Here is a 20,993-nt window from a genome sequence, read left to right as displayed (position 1 = left end):
CGTCGTAATTGCGTGCTTCACCCAGGGCGCGTTCATAAACATCTGGATGAAATGAAGAAAGGAGGAAGAGCAGAAGATTGAGGATCAGCGTGAGAGCTCACTGTAGAAATTATATATATATATATATATATATATATATATATATATATATATATATATATATATATATATATATATATATATATATATATATATATATATATATATATATATATATATATATATATATATATATATATATATATATATATATATATATATATATATATATATATATATATATATATATATATATATATATATATATATAAATGCCCCGTATATGCGCACGGAAGCCGCACAGGGCTGCCTCAGATGGGGTTCAGATTAAATTCTGAGTTCCAGTGACTATTGCGGAAGGCGTAGTGGCGCCATCTGTTTGTTAGATTGGGAACCATTTTTGTCAACAAACTGGCCCTCTTCTTTAGGCATAGAAGAGGCAGAATCGTCACTCTAAATAAAAAACAAATGGAATTTATTGCTCCTACGTTTTGTTAGAGCGAGATGAGACCAAGCGAAAGCTCTCTGCCGAATATCTGGTCAGTGGACGTACTGCAAAACAACAGTAACAACGGCGAATCTAGTCCGCAGCTTGCGGTCCTGCTTCTAAGGGCGCCGCCATTTTGGAAATAATATATTAGCGTGCTCAAGAGCCACGCACGCTAAAGTCGGGTGATAATGTAAGTATGAAATAGCGTTTAGCACGTGTATACTACGAAGGACACTTTATTTTTGCGCGTGGTATTCCATATGCCCATTTTATAGAGGGAATACATTCTGCCGCGTCAGAACGTCGCCTGTGCACACATCGCAGCTTTGGTAGTGCTGCAAGCAATTACTGATATAGAAGGCACCTTCAAAGCCGCCTCAGGGGTAGAAAACTCCGGCTATAGCTCACTAAGGTGGCAGACTGGGCATGTTGGTGATTCATAATGGAAATTTACAGCGCAAATACAGACAAGGACACAAGAAAGAATGACATGGAACACACGAGCGCTGACTTGCAACAGGTTTATTTCGAAATTCGGACCAGTATTTATAGCAAAACCAGGCAATCATCACGCATGCGCAGTAGGAGTCAAATGTCTCAAATATAACAGCTCTGAGACAACATTTGACTCCTACTGCGCATGCGTGATGATTGCCTGGTTTTGCTATAAATACTGGTCCGAATTTCGAAATAAACCTGTTGCAAGTCAGCGCTCGTGTGTTCCATGTCATTCTTTCTTGTGTCCTTGTCTGTACTTGCGCTGTACATTTCCATCCGGCTATAGTTTCAGTTTCAGCTACTTCAGCGCATCTGGTGACTGGAGGTGAGCTGGTACTTAAAACTTAATGATTTCTTCACACGCACTCAGCGCGATAACTCTGTGGCCACAGCCGAGTTGTCTAAACGATCGGGACACGAACCTGTACTTTTTCGACGGCGGTGGTTCGAATCCGGCTCGGGGTGAAGTTTTTTTCTGCTCGATACGTTTTGTACTGACAACGATACGACACTCTGTAGTTGGTTTCACTCCAGCCGTTATGGGAGGAATTGGCGCTGACGTCTGTGTAGGCAGATCAGGAAGGAAACGTTTTATGATAACTGAAGAGGCAGTGCCCTCCTATTTGAAGCTAGGTCAGGGTGTCTTAGAACGCGCAGCTACAGAAAGAAATTTAACGAAGAAGATGACACATGTGCTGTGTGTGGTAAATCTGTAGAAACAATTGAACACCTCACCCTAAAATGCGATGGTATCCATCCCGACGTCGATGCAGGCACAGTCACTCTTCCGGAGGCATTAGGGTTTAGAGATAACAATAGTCACATGTAAATAAATCTGCGGTGGAAATTAGCAAAAAGCGATTGGAGGATTGGTGGCACAAAAGCAGAGAGGTGACATAAGTTTTAAAGTGTAGGAAGACGTTTTTTTTAAAGAAAATGGCGAATTGCATTAACAACTTACAGCAGAGTAAACAAAAATAAAGGAAAAAAAAACTGAGCATAGTGGCAACTACCACTGCCCCGTTTCAAAGGGGACGCTCCTACCTTCCATCCATCCATCCGGAAGTTTCCTACCCATGGCCTCCTCTCCCAGGCGCCTATGTCGCTACTGTGAGATGCTGGCGTCTAATGGGGACAATTCAGCCGCCACGAACCTGCCGCACACGCTCTCCTGCACGCCGTGAAACGTGGTCGCGAACCAGCCGCAGTGACTCAGGAGGCTACAGTGTTCGGCTGCCGATCCCAAGGTCGCGATATCGAATACCTGCAGCAGTGGCGGTGTTTCCATGGAGAAGAAAGGCAAAAACGCCTCTGCACAATGTGTTAAGGAACATCAGGCTGTCGAAATTAATCCGCAGCTCTCTACTACGGCGCCTCTCGTAGCTTCGGGAATACTGAAAGACGGCCGCGCGCAAGTCCGTCTCATCGGCACGACGTCACGCTGGCGTGTGTAGGCCTTTCAAGTGTAGGTAGCGTTGCATGAGCACGTCCAAAAGACCCAAAGTCAGGCCAACATAAAGATGTAGCATGTGCTTCGCTGTGCGCGTTCATCTCGTTCGATGACAAACTGTATATGTCTTCTTCGCCCGCATCAATTAAACCGCAGTCTACAAGGACGACATTACAGGAAGCGGTTAGCGATGACGACGTATCAGTATTTTGCCAGTTCAATTTGTTAGTTGAAATGTACCCATAACAACACGCCATCTGGAAACTGTCAAGAAACACTCATGTGGGATTACTGGCGGCTGAGCGCCGTCGGGTCTCCACAACACCGTACGCAAACACTTCGGGAAATACAACCTTTGTACGCAAAGTTCCGAGACTGAGTCCATAAAAAAATTCATTTAACATTGAAATCATTTGTGCAGCACCCCTTCGAAATAGTCTCCCTTGCAGTCTATACACAGCTTCCAACGCTTCTTGAGATCTTGGAAACAGTTGGAAAACGCTTCTTTTTGCAGGGTTTTCAGCTCCTTTGTCGCGGCGTCTTGAATGACCTCAACGATCCCCATCCAGCGTCCTTTTAGGGCTCTCTTGACAAAAGGAAACAGGAAAAAATCGCATGGGGAAAGGTCAGGCGAGTATGGCGGATGGGGAAGTACAGTAATGCTGTGCTTGGCGAGAAATTTTGTCACGCTGAGAACAGTGTGCGGCCTTGTGTTATCGTGGAGAAGGCTGCATTTTCCAGGTGCCCATAAGTCAGGGCGACGGCGTCGCAGTGCATCACGCATGTGTTGGAGCACGTGGATATAAAACTCCTTATTCACCGTCTGCCCTTGTGGGACGAACTCGTGGTGTATGACACCTCTGGCATCGAAAAAAAATTATCAGCATCGTCTTTGTTTTCGGTCTTCTGTCGCCTCACCCTTTTCGACGCCGGAGAGCTTGTGGACCGTCATTCGGCGCTCTGCCTCTTTGTTTGAGGATCGTATTGAAAACACCATGTTTCGTCTTCAGCAATGATGCTGTCGACGAATGCAGCATGATTCTCTGCCGCGGAGAGCAACTCAGCGCTCACTGATGCCCGCGTGTCCTTCTGGTCCTGTGTGAGGGAGTGCGGCTCAAGTCTGGCATTCAGCTTTCGTTTCCCCAAGTTCTCACGCAAAAGTTGGTGGCATGTTGTCTTACTAATGTCAAGAGCATATGATAGCATACGGACTGTAATGGTACGGTCTTGCTTTACGGTTTCCCTGATCCGAGCCACGTTGTATTCATTCCGTGAGGTTCAAAGGCGCCCCTGCCTTGTGTTGTCTTCCACCGACGTTCTCCCCTAAACGAACCTCTTGTCCACTCGAACACTCGCACCCGCGATAATAGACGTTTTTAGCATAGCGGAGACGTACTACCGGAGACGTATACCGGTTTACCGGACCCCTCTAACGCACGCGCAGTGGCACCCCCTCACCCCAACAATGCCTCTGCGCATGCGCGAAAGGGGTCCGGCAAACCGGTAAACGTCTCCGTTAATACGTCTCCGGAATGCTAAAAACGTCTGTCTCGTTGCCGTAAGCGTCACGAAGGAGCTCATACGTCTGTGTGGCTGTCTTGCAAAGCTTCACACAGAATTTTATTTTTACACGCTGTTCGAGCTGGATGTCCATCTTTCCACATTAACTCACAGTATAATGCGCAGAGGACTAGTGAAAAACTTATTTTTCTACATGTAGGGCCATCTAGTGGCTGCCACAGCAATTAACATAAATAGCTCATGTTAGTGCGAAAAGATGGCGCCACTCATATGCACCAACATTTGTTTTGGGGAGTCATTTCTAGAGAAGAAAATAAATCAGTCTCGAAACTTTACGGACCAAGGTTGTAGTATAAAAGAAGTGGACGCAAATCGTGGACAAGGACCGAGAAGAAACACAAAGCGTTTGTCAGTCGTCGGTTGTGTTTCTTCTCGGTCCTTGTCCAAGTTTTGCGCCCACTTCTTTTGTATCATGCAACGCCAACTTGCCCGACAACACGCTCTTCGGAACTTTGGGAAATGGGGACCGAAATAGCGCGACCTGATCGCTTCTGACCACTGCTGAGCCGTAGCACCGCCATGTCGCACCGCTTGCAACGGGCTAGCGGGTAACCGAGACGTTGGGCGCCATTTGCCCGTTTCTAAAATACATCGTCAGGTGAAAAAAAAAAGAAAGAAATGATGACCGCGTTGCAACCGCGGCTGCTCTCGGGATGTCAAACAGAACAGTCCAACTTCGAGCCAGTTTCGGCACTTTCGTTCCGCTTTCTTCAGACACGACGACCGCCAATCCCGTTCTGACAATATCAAGAGTGCTCCGCCTCGCCGGAGAGCCCACGTGAGGAGAAGAGCAACCTATCAGCACTGTCTGTGCACCGCATACGCGTTAACCAGAGAGCGGAAGTTAGGCCTCGTAGCCTCAGTGCGTGTCGCTTCCGTATGGTATTGATCTTTCAGAACCATTGCTTTCGGACGGGAGCAATCCATCGCTCCGAAGAGACCCGGTCGCTTTTTTTTTTCGCCCGGGGCTGGTGTGTACTCGGTGTCTGGCGCAGCTTGACAAGAAAAGCAGGCCAGTGCCGCTGACGAAGGCGAATTAAAGGACAGCAGGACCGGCCATGCCCCGGAGTCATTTTGCTGCGAGGAGCGCGCGCGGATCCGACCGACTTAATTTGCGCCAAGTGACGTACGACGCAGCGCTCCCAGCGCTCGGTTGTCACGCAGTCCGCGGAACCTTCGACGGAATGTTTATCTTCGCGGGCTGTCTTACGGACATCTGAAAGAACCGACCAAGTGAGAGGCCGCGGGCGGAAAGGTATGAAGCAAACTCGGTGCGCGCGCTGCGTACACCTTATTATCCAGGCCGCCGCCGTTTCGCCTGCTGCAAACGCCAAAAAGCGGCACAGGTTGTTTGTCGGGAGAGGAGGAACCTTTGAGAGATGAGCGCCAAGGTCACTGAGAAGAGGATGCCCCTCTAGAGGATGTGTGCGTGCTCTCTCACACTGTGTCATCCTTCACCTCCTCACCCAATGGAAATGGCTACGAGAGACGTCCGCTTGTGTGATACGTGCGTTGTATGTCTTGCTTCCATCGTACTCGGAGATCGGTTTGATGCCAACGCTGCTCCACCATGGCCTTGACGCCAGGATTAAACCGAACGCCGCTTCGCTCCCGTGAGCTTCGTGAACGCGTTCATCCCTTCCGCACAGCACCAAGTCCCTCGCTTCGAAATAACCCGGAGCACGCTTCCTTCGGAATGTCGTAGCGACAGCCGTAAGTATCGCAATAAGAAGCGCCGTCACGATACCCGGGAAATGCAACCACGCCAGTTCCTTCCGGCTGGTCCGCGCACGGCATGCTGGCCACAGAATGAACGCGAGCACGCGGGTGAGTTGGCGTGCACACGTTCCGCACGATGAAAAGAAACCCGCATTGTGTCATGCTCTCGAGGAGTTGAGAAGTAGAAGAGCCGAGGGCATTCGGTTGTTCCAGCGACGGTGGCGGCGCCACGCGGCCTCTTCCTGAAGCGGCGAGCCGGTGATCGCTCTGCGCGGCGCGTGCAATCGCAATGGTTTGGAGCGTAAGGTTAGAAAATGAGCCCATTCTGTTATTCTACAATGTGCGAACATTCTAAACAGCAAACATGTTGTTTCTGCCAACACGTAAAGAGTTCAAAAAGCAGTGATTAAGTGCATTCTGCAGGTTGGTAAAGAGTTCCAGCCCCATGACCCGTCTGTTCCTCAATGACGTACTCTTGACGCCACGACACAGTGTCATCAATGCCTTCCTATTCGAAGTTTTGTTTATGCAAGCAACGTAGCGTATCACAGCTGCATGAAAGTTGTGGAGTGCTTAAACACTGAGCTGATATGGAGTATATTGGTCATATTTTAAGGCGGACGTTTGCAGAAAACAGATCTTTCATCACGCTTCAGTTTCTAGTCTAGATTATACACGGCTTTCTGGCCACGACGTGGTTGCTAAATAGCGATATGAATAGCAAGAACTTCACAATTGTACCTTCAGTTCTCGGATATAATGCGCAATGGGGATGAATAACCGCAAACGCTTCTTAGAAACTGGCCTCTGCTCACTCGATCACAGCGTTTTCCCCCGTTAGTCAAAAACGCATTTCAGCGTTAATTTAGACTGTATAATAAAGCTCGAATGACCCCCTGGCTGCAGCGTCAACAGCTACGCTGCCTCTTCTATTACCGCATATGTGACCAGCGTACGCTGAGAATGGACTATATATAGTCGGATACAATTGAATCTGCAGTAAAGCTCCGCCCAAAATCACGGCCACCGAACAGAATTCCTGCGTGAGAAAATGTAGACCGCTGGTAAAACTTTTGTTTACCTAAACAAGCAGCCAATCGCAAGTCCAAATTGTAGGTTCAAGAGTTTTCTGGCTTGTTTGATACAGCTAGCCTAACGTTAAAAAGTTGATTTTGATGACTGTTGTAATTGGTAAGTGCAGTTATAATACGCCGTGGACCACGGCCAGTGTAACCAACTGCATATTTTTTTTAATTGTGTCCTTATAACATCAGCGCGCAATAAATACACATACCGTATTTTTACGGGTAAGTGCCGCACTCGTGTATACACACTAAATATAGCGTCAGACTGTCTGGGTCATTAAAATAGCTTCGTTCCGCTTTCGAGTGAGTGCCGAAAGAACAAGAAAGTGAACGCGCAAAAAATTACTGTTCAAAGTATTTGTAACACTTTACAATGCTGAATTCGCAAGTCTCAAAGTGTTTGCGGCACATGCGAACTGGCGATTCCATGCTCATATCGATAAAAACTTATTTCGAACCTGTAATGCAGCCAACCTTAGCAGACGATTTTATTAATAACCGGCAATCATTTACTGCTGCTTATCTTGACTCTAAAAATCACACCAAAAGTGTCACAATTAGCGTCAAGAAGCCGCTTTGCTTCTGTAGTGACGCACGTTATGGCATCGGCGCCACCACCTCCTTGTCCGCCACGTACCTCCTGCATGTTTGTAAACAAACGAGGTGGCGCTGCAGTCGCTAGCGAGCTCGTGGTAGGCAAAAGGTCAGGGGAATGGCGTCGCGGATAGGTGTTGAGCGCGGGTTTTCAAGGCTTGTAGGCGCGTTTCCAGTTTCTGCGAATCATAGCAATGGTCGATGCTTCCAACTTAGTAATTTGTTGAAGTACACGAGCTCGCGTTGGCCACGTGCGGCCTATAAAGAGAAATAGTTTGCACTGTATTGTATATATGGTTAGTAGCAAACATGTAGAAAGCGTTCCTGCCGTTTATTTATGCGCTAGGCATTGAATAAAACAAGTTTTGACACTCTGCACTAGCCGGAATGATTTTACTTCGGGACAATAGTGAGGGGAAGTGCTGGCCTTGTTTCGTCGGAGCTGACATACGTACTTGTCGCGCTGTGCGAAAAGTGGGGACAGCGTCGTGTCCCTGATCTCCTGTCTGGCTTAGCGCTGTTTTTAGCCGCATGACCACGCACCAGCCAGGCCAACTTGTCCTCTTGTTAAGCTGGTCGATTTGGTGAAAATTGTTGATTTCTAGAATTATTTTCTTTCCTATATCCCTGAAGTCTAGTTTCGTGACGAAAAATTATAGCAAAATATTGAGTACAAGTTTATAAATTACGCTTTTTAGAAGTGTGGTCGTCAAAAATTGTGAGGTAATTTCTTTGATTTCAGTGCCGCATTTCTTTGACCAAAGCGAAAGCGAAGATGCCATAAACGAGGGAATAAACTTTAAGGTTCGTTTTGCGACCTCTCACATTTTATGCGACTGGATCACTCGCGTTCGTAATTCGCATGAAAATAAAATGATTCCATTTGTCGCAAACTATTCCTGGGACGTTGAGGAGCGTAATAAATCTCTCGATTTTATTCCCTACACGTGCAGTACTGTGTTAGTTATTTCTTGTAAGAAACGTTTTCATGTAACTATGCGTGCATAAATACTGATCATATAGAAAAAGAACTAATCGCGTCATCGTACAGAACAGGGCTTTATGTACATGCTGGCATAAAAAACTGCGCACTATCTAGACAATTATTTGAGACCTTGGGGGGACTTGACGGCGGTGTTAATTATAATTACCCAGAACTGCGCCAGGTATAGCTATAAATAAAAGGAATTACTGAAACTAGCGTAGGAATTTCATATTTGCACCGAGTTTAGTTACATATCGCATGCATGAATAACGAAAACACTTTTCATTGCCGCGTCCCCTCTCAATCTCGCCACGTGTCAGTTAGTAGCACGCCTGCGGCTGCTTCTTTCCAAACAAGCTTCGCGATCATGTACTACCTCATGAAACATGACACATGCATGATGCAGTGAAAAAGCATATGGCGTTTAGCACACTTAAGGTACGCTATTCTAAGCACACCAACGCGACCACGCAAGATTGACACAACTTACCAGACTTCTTTCTACTCGAATGAAATAATTACGTCGTCATATCAAGAAACAATTTCAAGTAAATATTAAATGTCATAAAACGCGCCATTAAAACATGGTGTGCTATTAACAAAAGAACGCATTCCTTGGGGGCGAGTGAACCTGTCGGCGCCCCGTGCACTCCGGCTCAAGGTGATAAGTACGTGTGCAGCTGCATATGTCTTTTTTCCTTGAGCAATTATCAGCCTACTATCCTGAAGTTCAGGTGAATGAACGCACTAACTTGCATGCTATTAAGTGCATTGAGTGGCAGTGCCTATCGACTCCCAGACTTCGCGCTTTACTACAGTGGTCCAATGCCTGTTAGCCAGTTTCCGAATGCGGCATTTATGCGCGAGAAACCTATCGAGGCTAATTTAAGATTTTTTATGCTACTATGCGGATCCAGCAGTGACGCAGCTGGTCAATACATGCTGCTTCTGCAGTGCACAGGCTTGAAGCAGCCGCCGGTAGCTGCGGCAGCTGCGGTAGGCACGGGCAAGCGGAACCTGTTTTGCCTACCATGCGAAAGTCGCTGCTAACATCAGCGCCACCGCATCTTCGTGACGTCGCGGGGTGAAGGAGGTCCATAGGAGCTTGAATGACCGAGGCACGGAGGTGTCACAGCCCCGGTCTAGCTTTCGCGCGAATGTGAGAAAATGTGCGGCTCCGGCATAGGCTCGCTAGGAAAGGGAGGGGGGAACCAGGCGGTATGCAGCGTTAAACTCGACTCGTACCATGATGCCTGTCGCACGCCCCCGACAACTGGTTATACGCCGAAACAAACGCGCCAGATGAACTGGCACTCTTGACCCTTTTTACGTTTAATGCGGCATTCTTAACGACAACAGCAAATGATATGTGCTGCTCTTTTATGACGCGAGAAAACAGTCTCCCGCAGGACGTTGACGTCACCACATCAATGGACGTGATTGGTGCACTATTGCAGATGTAAAAAGAGGAAGTTGCGCAGCGTTTAGTGTCCCCTCTCATGGTTCTCCTGTAAATAGGTGCACTATAACGCCGTTCCTTGATGCAGCTCGAGATTCTCACACTCGAAGTTGAGATTTCGAACTGATATCGCTTCGGCGCGCCTTCCAAATTGCTATTTTATCCACCTCCCAATAAACCGTGGAATACTGTTTCTGTCAACTAGTCGTATGCGCAAACGCAGTCGTTAGGGATCTGTTCCTTCGCCCATGGCCCCGCAAATGTGGTCAAGGTCACGTTACATTGAGTGATTGGGCTTAATATATACCAATCAAACAACGGCAGTCCTCGACCGAGTAGGTTATAGCAACGCTGGACGGGACAAGCACTTTCTAGTGCTTACTTGTGAAGCGGAAAACACAATTTCTACTAGCCTAAAACCCCGCCGTGAAAAGAAAGAGAAATGTTTCAGACCTCCTGCAGGTTAGCTAACCAGCAAGAGCCCGTGGGCGGCGAGAACATCCAGAGTAACAAGACTGAACACGGAGTGCTCAGTTTTTACAGCGGCAGCTGTTAAGCGCCCGTTCCTGGGTTTCGCGTCGTCGTAGTAGTAGTAATCTCAGTAGCCGGTGGGTGCGTTGCCATGGAAACCATTCGGAGGGTGGTTACTGCGGAAGGAGGAGCGTATGTCGAGAGCGTAAGAAGGCGCCACCTGTCGGTGGTGGCCGCGTAGACCAACCGGAGGGCAAGTACCCTGGAAGGATGAGGAGGGTACGGCGAGAGGAGGAGGGTATGGCGAGAGTGTAGGAAGGCGTACCTAGGCCTACCACAGTAACCATCCGGAACGTGATCACCGTGGAAGGAGGAGGAAGGATATGGCGAATGCGAAGGAGTGTAGCGCGGTCGTTTTTGGGACAGTTTCTATGAAACGCGCCGCATCTAGAGCGCCGGACTTGGGAGCAGACCTAGACGAGAAACGACTATGTGCGGAAAATTAAAAAGAGCGCCCTAGAACTATATAGAAGTGAGGTCGCTCTCATATTCTCTACGTCTACATTACCTAAAGTATATTTACCTTAACAGCTGTCGCTGAATTTCGCTTTAGCCGGTGGTAACCATCCTGTAAATTTTTTTCCCTTCTTTTCACGTTTCTGATTGCCAGCTTGAATGTAGTGTCTTAGAAGTGTGTCTAAGATTAGTGAAGGGAAAGCAGTTGCATCAAGTGACGCATTCCGTCGGCACCGTGAGGCGCGCGAAATTATGTTTGTGGAGAAAACACCGATGCGCGGCTTCCGCACGCGGGATCGGTTGAGGCAGCTTCCGCCTCGAAAGAGATTACGATGAACCCCGCCGGCGCACGCGCGCTGTCGAGGCTGCCTAGTCAAAATTGGAAACACGAAGCGACCCGTAGAAGCGTACTACTTCAAGCTATGCATGATTTTTTTTGTTTACTTTTTCACGCTCTATTGCTTCCGAGGCTCCGAGTTTTCTTCTTCACTTCCTTTTTTTCTTTCTTTTTGTTCTTGTTTTGTCAGTTTCAGACCTGTAGGCAATGACGGGAGCGAACATGAGTATTTTAGAAGAAAGGGTACGTAAAAAACAAGGAAAAAAATAGAGCGCGTTGGAATACCAGCGAAACCGCGCTGGTTCGTTGTATTGGGACTCGCGCAGAGGTGATTTTCACCAGCTACATGCACAGTGTTTCATTTTTCGCTTGCTTTTTTGTTTTGCAAACTCTGGTGCCGCACTGCAATGCCTACCTGTCGAAAAAACGCTCTTCTCCGCCCTCACTTTACAGCTGCTCAACTTGCCAAGCGCTAATGGGCCGGATTATTTAATGGTCCCGAGTGCTTACGTCGGAAAGGGCGCGGCCAAGGCGACTCTCTCTTTAAGCATCGTGGCGCCGACGGCGCAACCCCGAGTAAATAAGAAAAAATTAATGAATACGAGGCGATGTGTAAATGAATATTCTGCCACGCTGCTACAGTTTCGGATTGTTTCTTATTTTCATCCGCCGGCAGCAAACTCAATTTCAAAACTCCGCAGTTGGATTTCCATGAACGACGAAAATCCTTTGAGAACTTCCCCCTCCCAAAGCGCACCCGGCCATCTGTAGATAATCGCTGCGTAACTTTTTTTCCTGTGATTCTGTTTGCTGCCACTTCGTGCTTGTTGTTGCCTTTTTTCAGTAACCATCCCGCTCCCCATTGGTTGCAACGCTCATAAGCTTCCCTGCAAACGCTGCAAAGCTTGTGTAAACTTTGCCGCTTGTGCAAAGGATAGTAGTTACTAGGCTGCCACTTCCCACGTCTTGATATCTGTCGCGGCACAATTCAACACACTTATTCACTATCGCCAGATTTGTTGTAATCTTCTTATTACGGGTGGTGTTGGTTAAGCCCACGTTTTATTTATTTCTGATTTGTGCTTTCAGCCCGCCTTCGGGTTAAGTTTAGCGTGACCTCCGAGTAAAATGGTGTTGTGAAACATGCCCGACAGCCTATAGCTTGCAAAGTGACTCATTTTCTTTACTCTGTTGGGACATCCTGTCGCGCATAAGCTGTTTCACGCAACACTTCTTTCGAGCTCTTGTTCTTTGATCTGTTGTTTTATTCCTACTGCTACGGAAAAAGCAAAAATAATCATCACGTGTGCTCCCACTTTTGTATATCCGTGTGGTAAAAAGCAAGATAATTGCTGAGGATGAACACAGAAAATAAAAGAAACAACAAAGAAAGGCACCGGCTAGCGCGCGGCCAAATTCCGCGCGTCCAGAGTGTTTTGGACCCTGTGTGTTCACCCCTTCGGCTGGTACTTCTTTCAAAAAATGCCCTTCCTCGGATCGCCGGGTATGTCCCCCTTAGTGCGAAGCAGTTTTAGAAAGGAGCCTTGCTTAGCTCGAATATAACGTAATTATAGCTGCATTGGTAATTAGCTTCAACTTCAACCTCACCGGAGCTGTACTACGTGGAGGGTTGGGTGCCGGACGGTTGTGTCTATCTAAACGACTGGATGGTTCCGAGGAACTCTCAAGAGAACTATCAAATCGCAGTGAGAGCAGAAGAGGTCACAGTGGAGCGGCGATATCCGATGACGAGCAGTATAGTTCATGCGCAGGTGCCCGTTGTGCCGTGCAAATTATGCAGCGTATAGCTCAAACTCTGGCGATAAACTTCTTCACCTCCTCCCTGGCCCTCTATTCTGGCATTTTTTACTTTCCGGGTTCAGAATTTCAGAACACAGGTGTCCTTACATATAACGCCATCGATATAAGTAGAACGGCATAGCTGCTCACCCACCGCGATGAGCTCCGGAATGCAAGACGCTCTTAAGAATCCGAGTGACTGGGGACTCAGTGAAGCGCGGACGGCGGCCAGAGGAATAAAGGAGGTACTACATAAAGATGAAGCAAAATGAAGGGTCTGCTCCAGTGCAGTACGACGAAGGAAAAGCACCTAGGCAAGCCCAACTCGCGACGAAAAGATAACATGCAGGAAGGCATATCGCCTACGTTCAAGTTTCAAGAGCAAGGCCAGAAAAAAAAAATCGCTGGGGGTGGGGTGTCACTTCGCTCTTCACCAATGCAGGCTCGCAGGGGCTATACGCTAGCGGTGTAAGTCTCTCGCGCCTGGAGAAAATAGTTCTTCCCATCTTTCCGGCGTAAAAAGTATTCCTGGCGTTAAGTTCCAGGAATTCTGCCTGTCTCTTGCCTTCAACCGCGACTAGGAAAGAAAAAAATAAAAAGAAGCAAAGCCCGAATGACGTATATGTGAGGAGCTGCGCAAAGCGTATCAATTTTCTTTGCTCTTGTAAGCAAGAACGGTCGGCCGTTGTCTTGCGAACGCCTATTACCCGGCCGACACGGCAACATAATAGCGTCGGTGCGACGAACTGCGCCATGCATAATGGCAGCTTTCTTGCTTTTTCGAGCAATGCGGCCTCTGAACAGTCCGGGGGAAAGACGAGGCAGGAAAGCTTCCAAGGCTACGCGTACGGTCTGTGGCGCCGCAATCGAGGACCGCCCCTGTTCCAACGACCGGCACGGGGAGGTGTGGGCGCCCTCTGTGGGCCACCGCAGTCCTCGAATGCGCAGAGAGATAGCGGGGCTTCCGCGTCCTGGTGCCGAAGATCCGTTTCGGGTCGTTTGCACGTTTCGTTCTGAGCGAAGCGCCACGGAAGCGCGCAGCGATTGACATATACATATCACCTTAACGCAAAAATTCACTCCACTTTAACTCCGATTTGCTCTGCATTCTGTGGTACGAATTAAAGTTTGTTGGGGAACAAAATATTGAACATGGCGTGGATCTCCTAGTAGTCCATCAAATTGTGTACACCTCTAAACGCTTGAGACAAATGAAAAACTAAAATAAACCTGAGTGAGTTACCTCTCCCTCTGCTCTGTTCATTTCCGTTTTCTATTACGCATTTTAGTTGAGCGTTCAAATTGCGAAATTCGTGGCGCTCGCTGTGGAGCCATTGATGGCACTGCGTCCAAAACTTTGTTGCCCAGATAAACGGGCAATCAGGGCTGTGGAAAGAGCCGTGCCTTTGCGAATAAAGGGAAAGTAACGAGGCATGACTGCTGTAAATTGCGTCTCCAAGGGCCACTCAAGCGCCGGAAATTAGCAGGGGCATAAACGGTGGCTGCTACAATCTTTCAGTGTCCCAAAGTTTAAACCCTTTTAATGCGCACATGACGCTGAGAGTGGCAGGTGCCGCCTAAGCAATTGATATAGCATTTACAATTGCGCAGAGTTCATTTACGAGCGTGTTCGCTAAGTTTTGTACGCTACGGCTTATAATAACTAGCCTGCGCACGTGCTCTGGCCAGACAGTATAATCAGCGAGATGAAAACAAATTAAAGTGTATGTCGCGACTGGCCTGTCCGGCAGCTAATAACAATAACCAGTCTGTCTGAAGTGCCGTCCCTTACAAACCGGCGTTCTATAAAATGGCGTACGAAGAGCTTAGTGAATCTGGCCCTTGCCATGTTACTCGTTCGTTAAGCTTTTTTGTTTGCTTGTTTGTTCGTTTCAGCTATTCCGACTTGATTGGGCGTGTGCTAGTGATATTGCGCACACATTCAGAAAAAGTAGCGGATGATAATCGGCATTTGATTAGGAAACCATTTCATTGCGGAACATTTGATTATGAAGCCATTTCATTGCGCAAAACTCACACAACCACCCTCTCTTGCTTATGCACTCACTTCAACATTGTGCAAAACAAACGCATCCGGAAAATAATGATGCTTCTTTTGACCCTGATGAGAGCGAGTTATTTCGGTGAGATCACCGCTTGAACGTTGGCGACATCCGAACACGAAATGTTTGCCTTGTTTTACGGTAGCACGGCTTCTGTTACACATGCTCCGGGAACTGCGTCACAGGCTCGACCAAGAGCCGCGTCTTGTAGCGATTCACATCAAATTGATACTTTTGCCCCAATATCTTCGATACCTCTGCCTATGACACCAGGCAGTAACAGGCGTTGCAGGCAGTGTCGGTTGCCGGACCCGGTGTCACAGCCGGGGGCGACCAAAGGCAGGGTCAAAACAAGGAAATTTTTCAATATATGTCCTGTGGTCATGACGCATGACCAACACGATTTCATCTGGCTACCTGCTCACGTTGCTTGCACACTAAGCCTGCCTCTCCTGATGCCAAGCCATGCTTAATTAAAGAGCAACAACAGGGATTTATCGAACGTTTGGTCGATTGTCGTCACATTCCCCGCCACAACATACTGTTTCTTTCAAAATAAAATACCGGGTGGAACCATTTTAGAACAGAAAAAACAGCAAAGGGAAAGAAAAACTCGGGCCGTGGTCAGGGCCCTCCCTCTTATCGGCTCGCGTGGGCAAGATGGACCTTTCCGCCAAGCTCTCGGCCGCCTGTCTCCGGCCTCCTCTCATCGCCCACATGACGTAGATCCCAGGGACACGTGTTTCAACGATGCCTACGCCAAAACATATAGGGCCACTAAGAAGGCTCGGACTTGAGTCGGAAAATAAAAGGTACATTTCTGACTCTCCCACAGACATTAGAAGGAAAAAAAACCTGCGTTCGCGCGTTTAATGGCTCAATCTTTCGGAAAATGCCAGAGACGACTGTAATTCAAGGCTCAAAATTTTGTTAGTGAAGCGGGGAACGGTTATGAATGCGTGGGGAGTGTTTGTGACGTGAAAATTGTAATGTTGCTGTCTAGAAGTCATCAAAACTGAGGCCACGGAAGACGGCAGGTTTTAAAATCGATCTGCGCCGAATGTAAATGTCGCGTCGCTTCCAAACTTCGTAGAAGTAATCAGGGACGAGAAAGCGTATTTTATCCCAATATGGTAAAGTCCAAAAACGACCTGAGCTAAACTTTAAGCTTGGGAACGCGAAGCATTTCGAGTGGGCATGTCGTAGACACCCGTCCCGACCACCGGAGTAGCTTCGTCGTGGCAGCTTGCTCTGAAGAGCTTAAGAGAATGTTATTTCTTGTAAATTCTTGTAACGCCGTTCATGCTGCCAGTTGCTGCGTTTCATCCGTTGCTTGCGACTTTGTAACTATTTTGTTCTCAAATTCTATCCTCTTTTTGTGCAAAGGAAACCTGATAGCTTTGAACAAAAAAATATATATATGTGCTGGCCTTTTCCACATTCTCTGAGAATAAAGCCACGCAAACAAGTTCGTTGTGCGATCTTGTGTCAATCGTAGTTTGAAACGCCACATACTCTACTCTACTCTACTATACTATACTATACTATACTATACTATACTATACTATACTATACTATACTATACTATACTATACTATACTGTACTATACCATACTATATATTACTATACTATACAGTACTATACTATAGTGTCTGAAAACAAACGAGAAACGTAAGTCAACGCGTAGCCGCCATATCTCTTTGCGTTCTGCGACGTGGCACCCTTGGATTGCGCAGCAGATCTTTTCAATGCAAAGCTCTGAGCACCGCGCAAAGCGAACTATATATAGGCAAGCGCACCGTCTAAGAATCGGGTTCTTGAGATAGCGTCGGAATGTGCTCCTATAGACGTCGGTTGCTATTCCTAACAATACCAAACTCAGAGCGTTCGCTGCCGTAGCGTTTCTTTTTTTAAAGTGGGATTCTACATCGGTCAAACACCAGAATTTAAAACAGAGCTTAAAAAGCCGGTTATACTGTCAAAATACGATAGTACACGCACTCGTTTGGCGTTCATTCATCCAGTAAGTACTCCGCCGTCTAATCCGAGTGCGTTGGAGCTCTCATAGCTTGGAAGGTGTGGAACGATAAGCCATTTTGCGCCGCGTGCGAAGAAAAGATGGGGGTTTGGATGCGCCCACCGAGAACAGAGGGGGGGGGGGGGGGGGGGAAGCGTCAGAACTGAAACGGAACAATGCATTCAGGGGCGAGTCTTAAGAAAAACAAAGGAATATAACAAGCAGTGTACCACGCGAAAAGGCGCAAAAGCGCAAAAGGTATGACATCTACTAGTATGTAGAAAATTACGGGACACTTACGCTTCACGTTAAGGGTATGAAGCGATGGCGTTCGTGGGTTCCTTCAGCGGCCTGGAGTCCTCTTTGCATATCACTTCGCAGGCACAGACAGTTCTTTATTTTCTTTTTCTTTTAATTAATATTCTTCTACTTTTATTTTTACAAGACAAACAAAGGCCTCCATTTAACCAAGTCGAACGAACGTGCCTCAGTGGCCGAAGGGCAGCACGTCAGGATCAGGACCCAAAAGGCAGCGGTTGGAGTCCCGGCTCGATCATTTTCACTTTCAACATAAATGATTTTCTTTCCTGAGAGACACTACTTAATAGGGGTGGAATCAAGTCATGACTCTGGGACCAATAAGGAATTGTGTAGTGACGTCATCCCCGTTGTATTGTGCGATCGTTGCGGGTGTTCGAATCACCCGCGCGAGGTCATGCGGTTGTGACGTCACGATGCTCTCGACCAATCCCGATTTCCTCGACACAACGCCAACTACGTCACTGGCTTTCCCGCTACCACGTTAAAAATGGGGAGTGCAAACGATACCGATAGAAAGTCGAAGGCCTAAATGACGGGTGTGAGCGCAGTGTATCTTTGCAGACCTATATGACCAAAAATAAGGGGCTACGAGGCGTTGCAAGAAGAAGTAGAAGAGAACAAGGCAAGTCACGGAGGAGAAGAAGAAGAAGAAGTCACGGAATATGTGCCATATTACTTGAGGAGAAGAAGAAGAAGAACAGCTCTCCAAAGAATAGCGAGCGAGGGTGGTGAAGCGGAGGCCACGGGCGATGAGGTCGTATCCGAAGTGGCCGTCGGGGTTGCTCGCTGCGGGGCTGACGCGCCTTCGAACATGCCGGCGAGCTGGCACCTCGCTGGTTTGTTGGGGCCGCAAAGTTACCGCTGTCAACGGGTCAGGCTATTTTTCGCGAGCCAACCGCTTTCTTTAGTGGACGCCTGTACAAGCATGTCCCCATGCTTTGGTTCCGCGAAATGTTTATATCCAAGGCTCTTCCTAGGTGGCCGCCTTGAAATCCCTGGAGGAGGAAAACCAGCGTTCCCTACCCTTCGAGGGTCGGTAGTGCCAGGATGGCAGAACTATACCGGAAAGCCTAGCAGGAAACCTGACAGCCTGGGGACTGTTGACAGAGGGACCGATGCGATACGTTATTGAGAACAGTGTTGACACTATGCACCCGGTACGCTTGGTAGAGTGAATTAGTACCGTAATATATTTGCCTTAAAATGTTATGCTGATTTATAGTACCGTTTACTGTTGGTCAAAACTGCTGAGCTGGTGTTACGCGTGGCGAAATGGGATTGTTTGCTGCTGCTTTGCAAAAGCCTTATACGCTCTCTACAATTCAGTGGGAGCGCGACTGATCCGCATCTACAGTTTGTCTGCAGACTAAATATCTACATCCACTTTCATTCAAGCATTTTGTAAGTGCGGTTCTCAATTGGTACAATTCTCTTTTACTTTCCTTTTTCTGTTGGCGAGTGATCTGAGTATCTCCGTGTTTGCTGCTGCTCGTTCGGGCCGCAGCACACCACCTCTATCCCTCCGGCGTCATTGTCCCACGCTGCGGCCTTGGCAGGATTCATTCGGACACCGCAGTGTCGCATGCACAGGGAAGCCCATCAATCGGATGCAGTGTCCTGGACACGTGTGCGTGAAGAGGCGCGCCGCTCGCTCAGCAGCCGGCTAGTTCGATCAATGACGCGGAGGCCTATATTCGTGCGACGCCCATTGCGAGAGTGAAACTGCGTGTAGTAATACAATCCGCACCGACCAAGGTCGTTGCACCGCCCGACGCGCGTCTCCGGGCTGAGCCACGCAGGGGACGGTGGGTTGAAACAGAGAAACGGTGGATCGTCCCGGCTATCTGCCCTTGCGACATCTCGGACAGCTCTTGCCGGCGAAACGGGGTTATTAGCAAAGCGTGGCGATCCAGCGAAGCACCTCAATTAGGCAGTCGCTCTTTTTTCAGAGAGCGACCTCGTCCGGCGTCTCGCGAGGCGAAGTGGGTGCGGGACGCCGTGATTTCTGGGCTTTCCTCTAAGCGACGAGGAACGCCGCTAAGGAAAGCAATGGCTGCGCAGTTTGATAAGCCCGCTTCTGCGGTTCCATCCCCGAGAGTTCTGGAGAACGGGCATTCTTCGTGTTCTCCGACAACAACGTTTGCCCTATAGTTGGCCGCGTAAAAGCCTATATATACAACGACACATGGTGCCTGTTTCGTTGATTGCTTACAGGCACCTGCATCCTTATGTTGGTGTGAATGCATCTTTAATGAAAAGAAAATAGAGGGCCAGAGCAGCCAGCGTTTCGTCCGGTGGCTCACACTCGGGGCAGCGTAGCGCCAAGATTGCTGGCCAAGATTGCTGGCCAAGATTGCGTAGGCCAAGATTGCTGGCCGCGCGCCGACAGACGATCACAATTAGCCAAGCTTGTCGCTTAATACGCGGCCTTAATTTGTGAATAAAATTAAGTAAAATGGCGGAATGGACCCGATAATCTATTCCAGGAAGGCGCTGTTTAATTCCGCTTCTCACTGTAGCGCTGTGCTGAACAATCTAGATCCTAAAGTGATAAATGAACGAAGAAACAAACTGGCTAACCACATGCTAGCAGCTATAGTCGGATACCACTCAAGAACGAAACGGCAGATGCTCCTCAAAGGAGGTCATCCAGTCACTGGCGTCGAGCGACTAGCATGGCGCCGTGGTTAGTCCGATTAAGCCGTTGTTACTCTACATTCATCTGCCACCCCCTCAGATTTCCCGATAGCAGGCCCAGGGAATCGGTCAAGGCGGACAATCGGTCGAAGCCGATTGGCAGGGGAGGCTCCTTTTAAGGTGCAGTCTCCTTACCCAAGCGATGCGCCTGGGACGCCGAGCTCCAGGCGGGTCACGGCTGACGTGCTCCTGGCTCTGTCGGCATGCGCGCCGTTCCTGGAGTCGTGAGTTGACGGTCCTGAATGCATGGTTGTTTTCGCTTAATTATCAGTTGACTGCCGAACGACAACCTTAGAGCAATAACCCGCGAGAACTGCCGGGCTCTGCGAGTGTGCGCTGACACAGGCGCACGGTATACACTTAAGTGTTTCCAGCTTAAAAACTAAATATTCTTCCGGCGAAACGTACACAAAAGTGAACTGAGTGGACTGGGCCGTGGTGTGCGAAGTGCAGAGCTGTATCTCTCGGAAGCGATCCATTCGTCACTGCATTCGGGCGGCCTCCTGGATCCGATCACGCGTCGGTGAGGTTGCACAGGGGAGAGGTGGCCGCAAGAAAGGGGCGGCAGTTGTTCTCCGCCGTCCAAACAAATGATCGGTGAGCGGCGCCGGACGGAGGGGCCGGAAAGCGACCGCGAGTCCACCGCGGCCAAGCGCGCAGTCGCCCGGTTCGAGCCTGGCGCCGCGCCCCCGATTCAGCCCCGAGCTGCCGGCGGCTCAGACGCGGGGCAGCGTAGCGCCATCTCAGTGCGGGGCCAGATTGATGGCCGCGCGCCAACAGACGAGCACAATTAGCTGACGCCCGCGCGCAGCCATGAGAGCGCTCCGCATCTCCACTCGGTTTCTTTCTCGCGAGCAATGCCCGCTAAGC

General features: G+C 48.6%; 1 protein-coding gene and 1 pseudogene across 2 annotated transcripts in view; one reads left to right on the top strand and one right to left on the bottom strand.

Annotated features, from left to right (window-relative positions):
* Positions 1-20,386, bottom strand: part of LOC144131526 (profilin-like) — a 68,318-nt gene extending 47,932 nt beyond the window's left edge. Inside the window, exon 1 of the mRNA XM_077664455.1 lies at positions 20,259-20,386. Coding sequence (XP_077520581.1) covers positions 20,259-20,371 — 113 coding nt within the window. The 5' untranslated portion in view covers positions 20,372-20,386. The remainder of the gene's footprint in view (positions 1-20,258) is intronic.
* Positions 1-20,993, top strand: part of LOC144122178 (uncharacterized) — a 319,104-nt pseudogene that overhangs the window by 226,656 nt on the left and 71,455 nt on the right. The gene's annotated exons all lie outside the window — the stretch shown is intronic.

This window comes from Amblyomma americanum, chromosome 1 (assembly GCF_052857255.1).
Source record: "Amblyomma americanum isolate KBUSLIRL-KWMA chromosome 1, ASM5285725v1, whole genome shotgun sequence".
NCBI lineage: Eukaryota > Metazoa > Arthropoda > Arachnida > Ixodida > Ixodidae > Amblyomma > Amblyomma americanum.
Note: the sequence above shows the minus strand (reverse complement) of the source record. Positions and strands in the feature narration are given on the sequence as shown.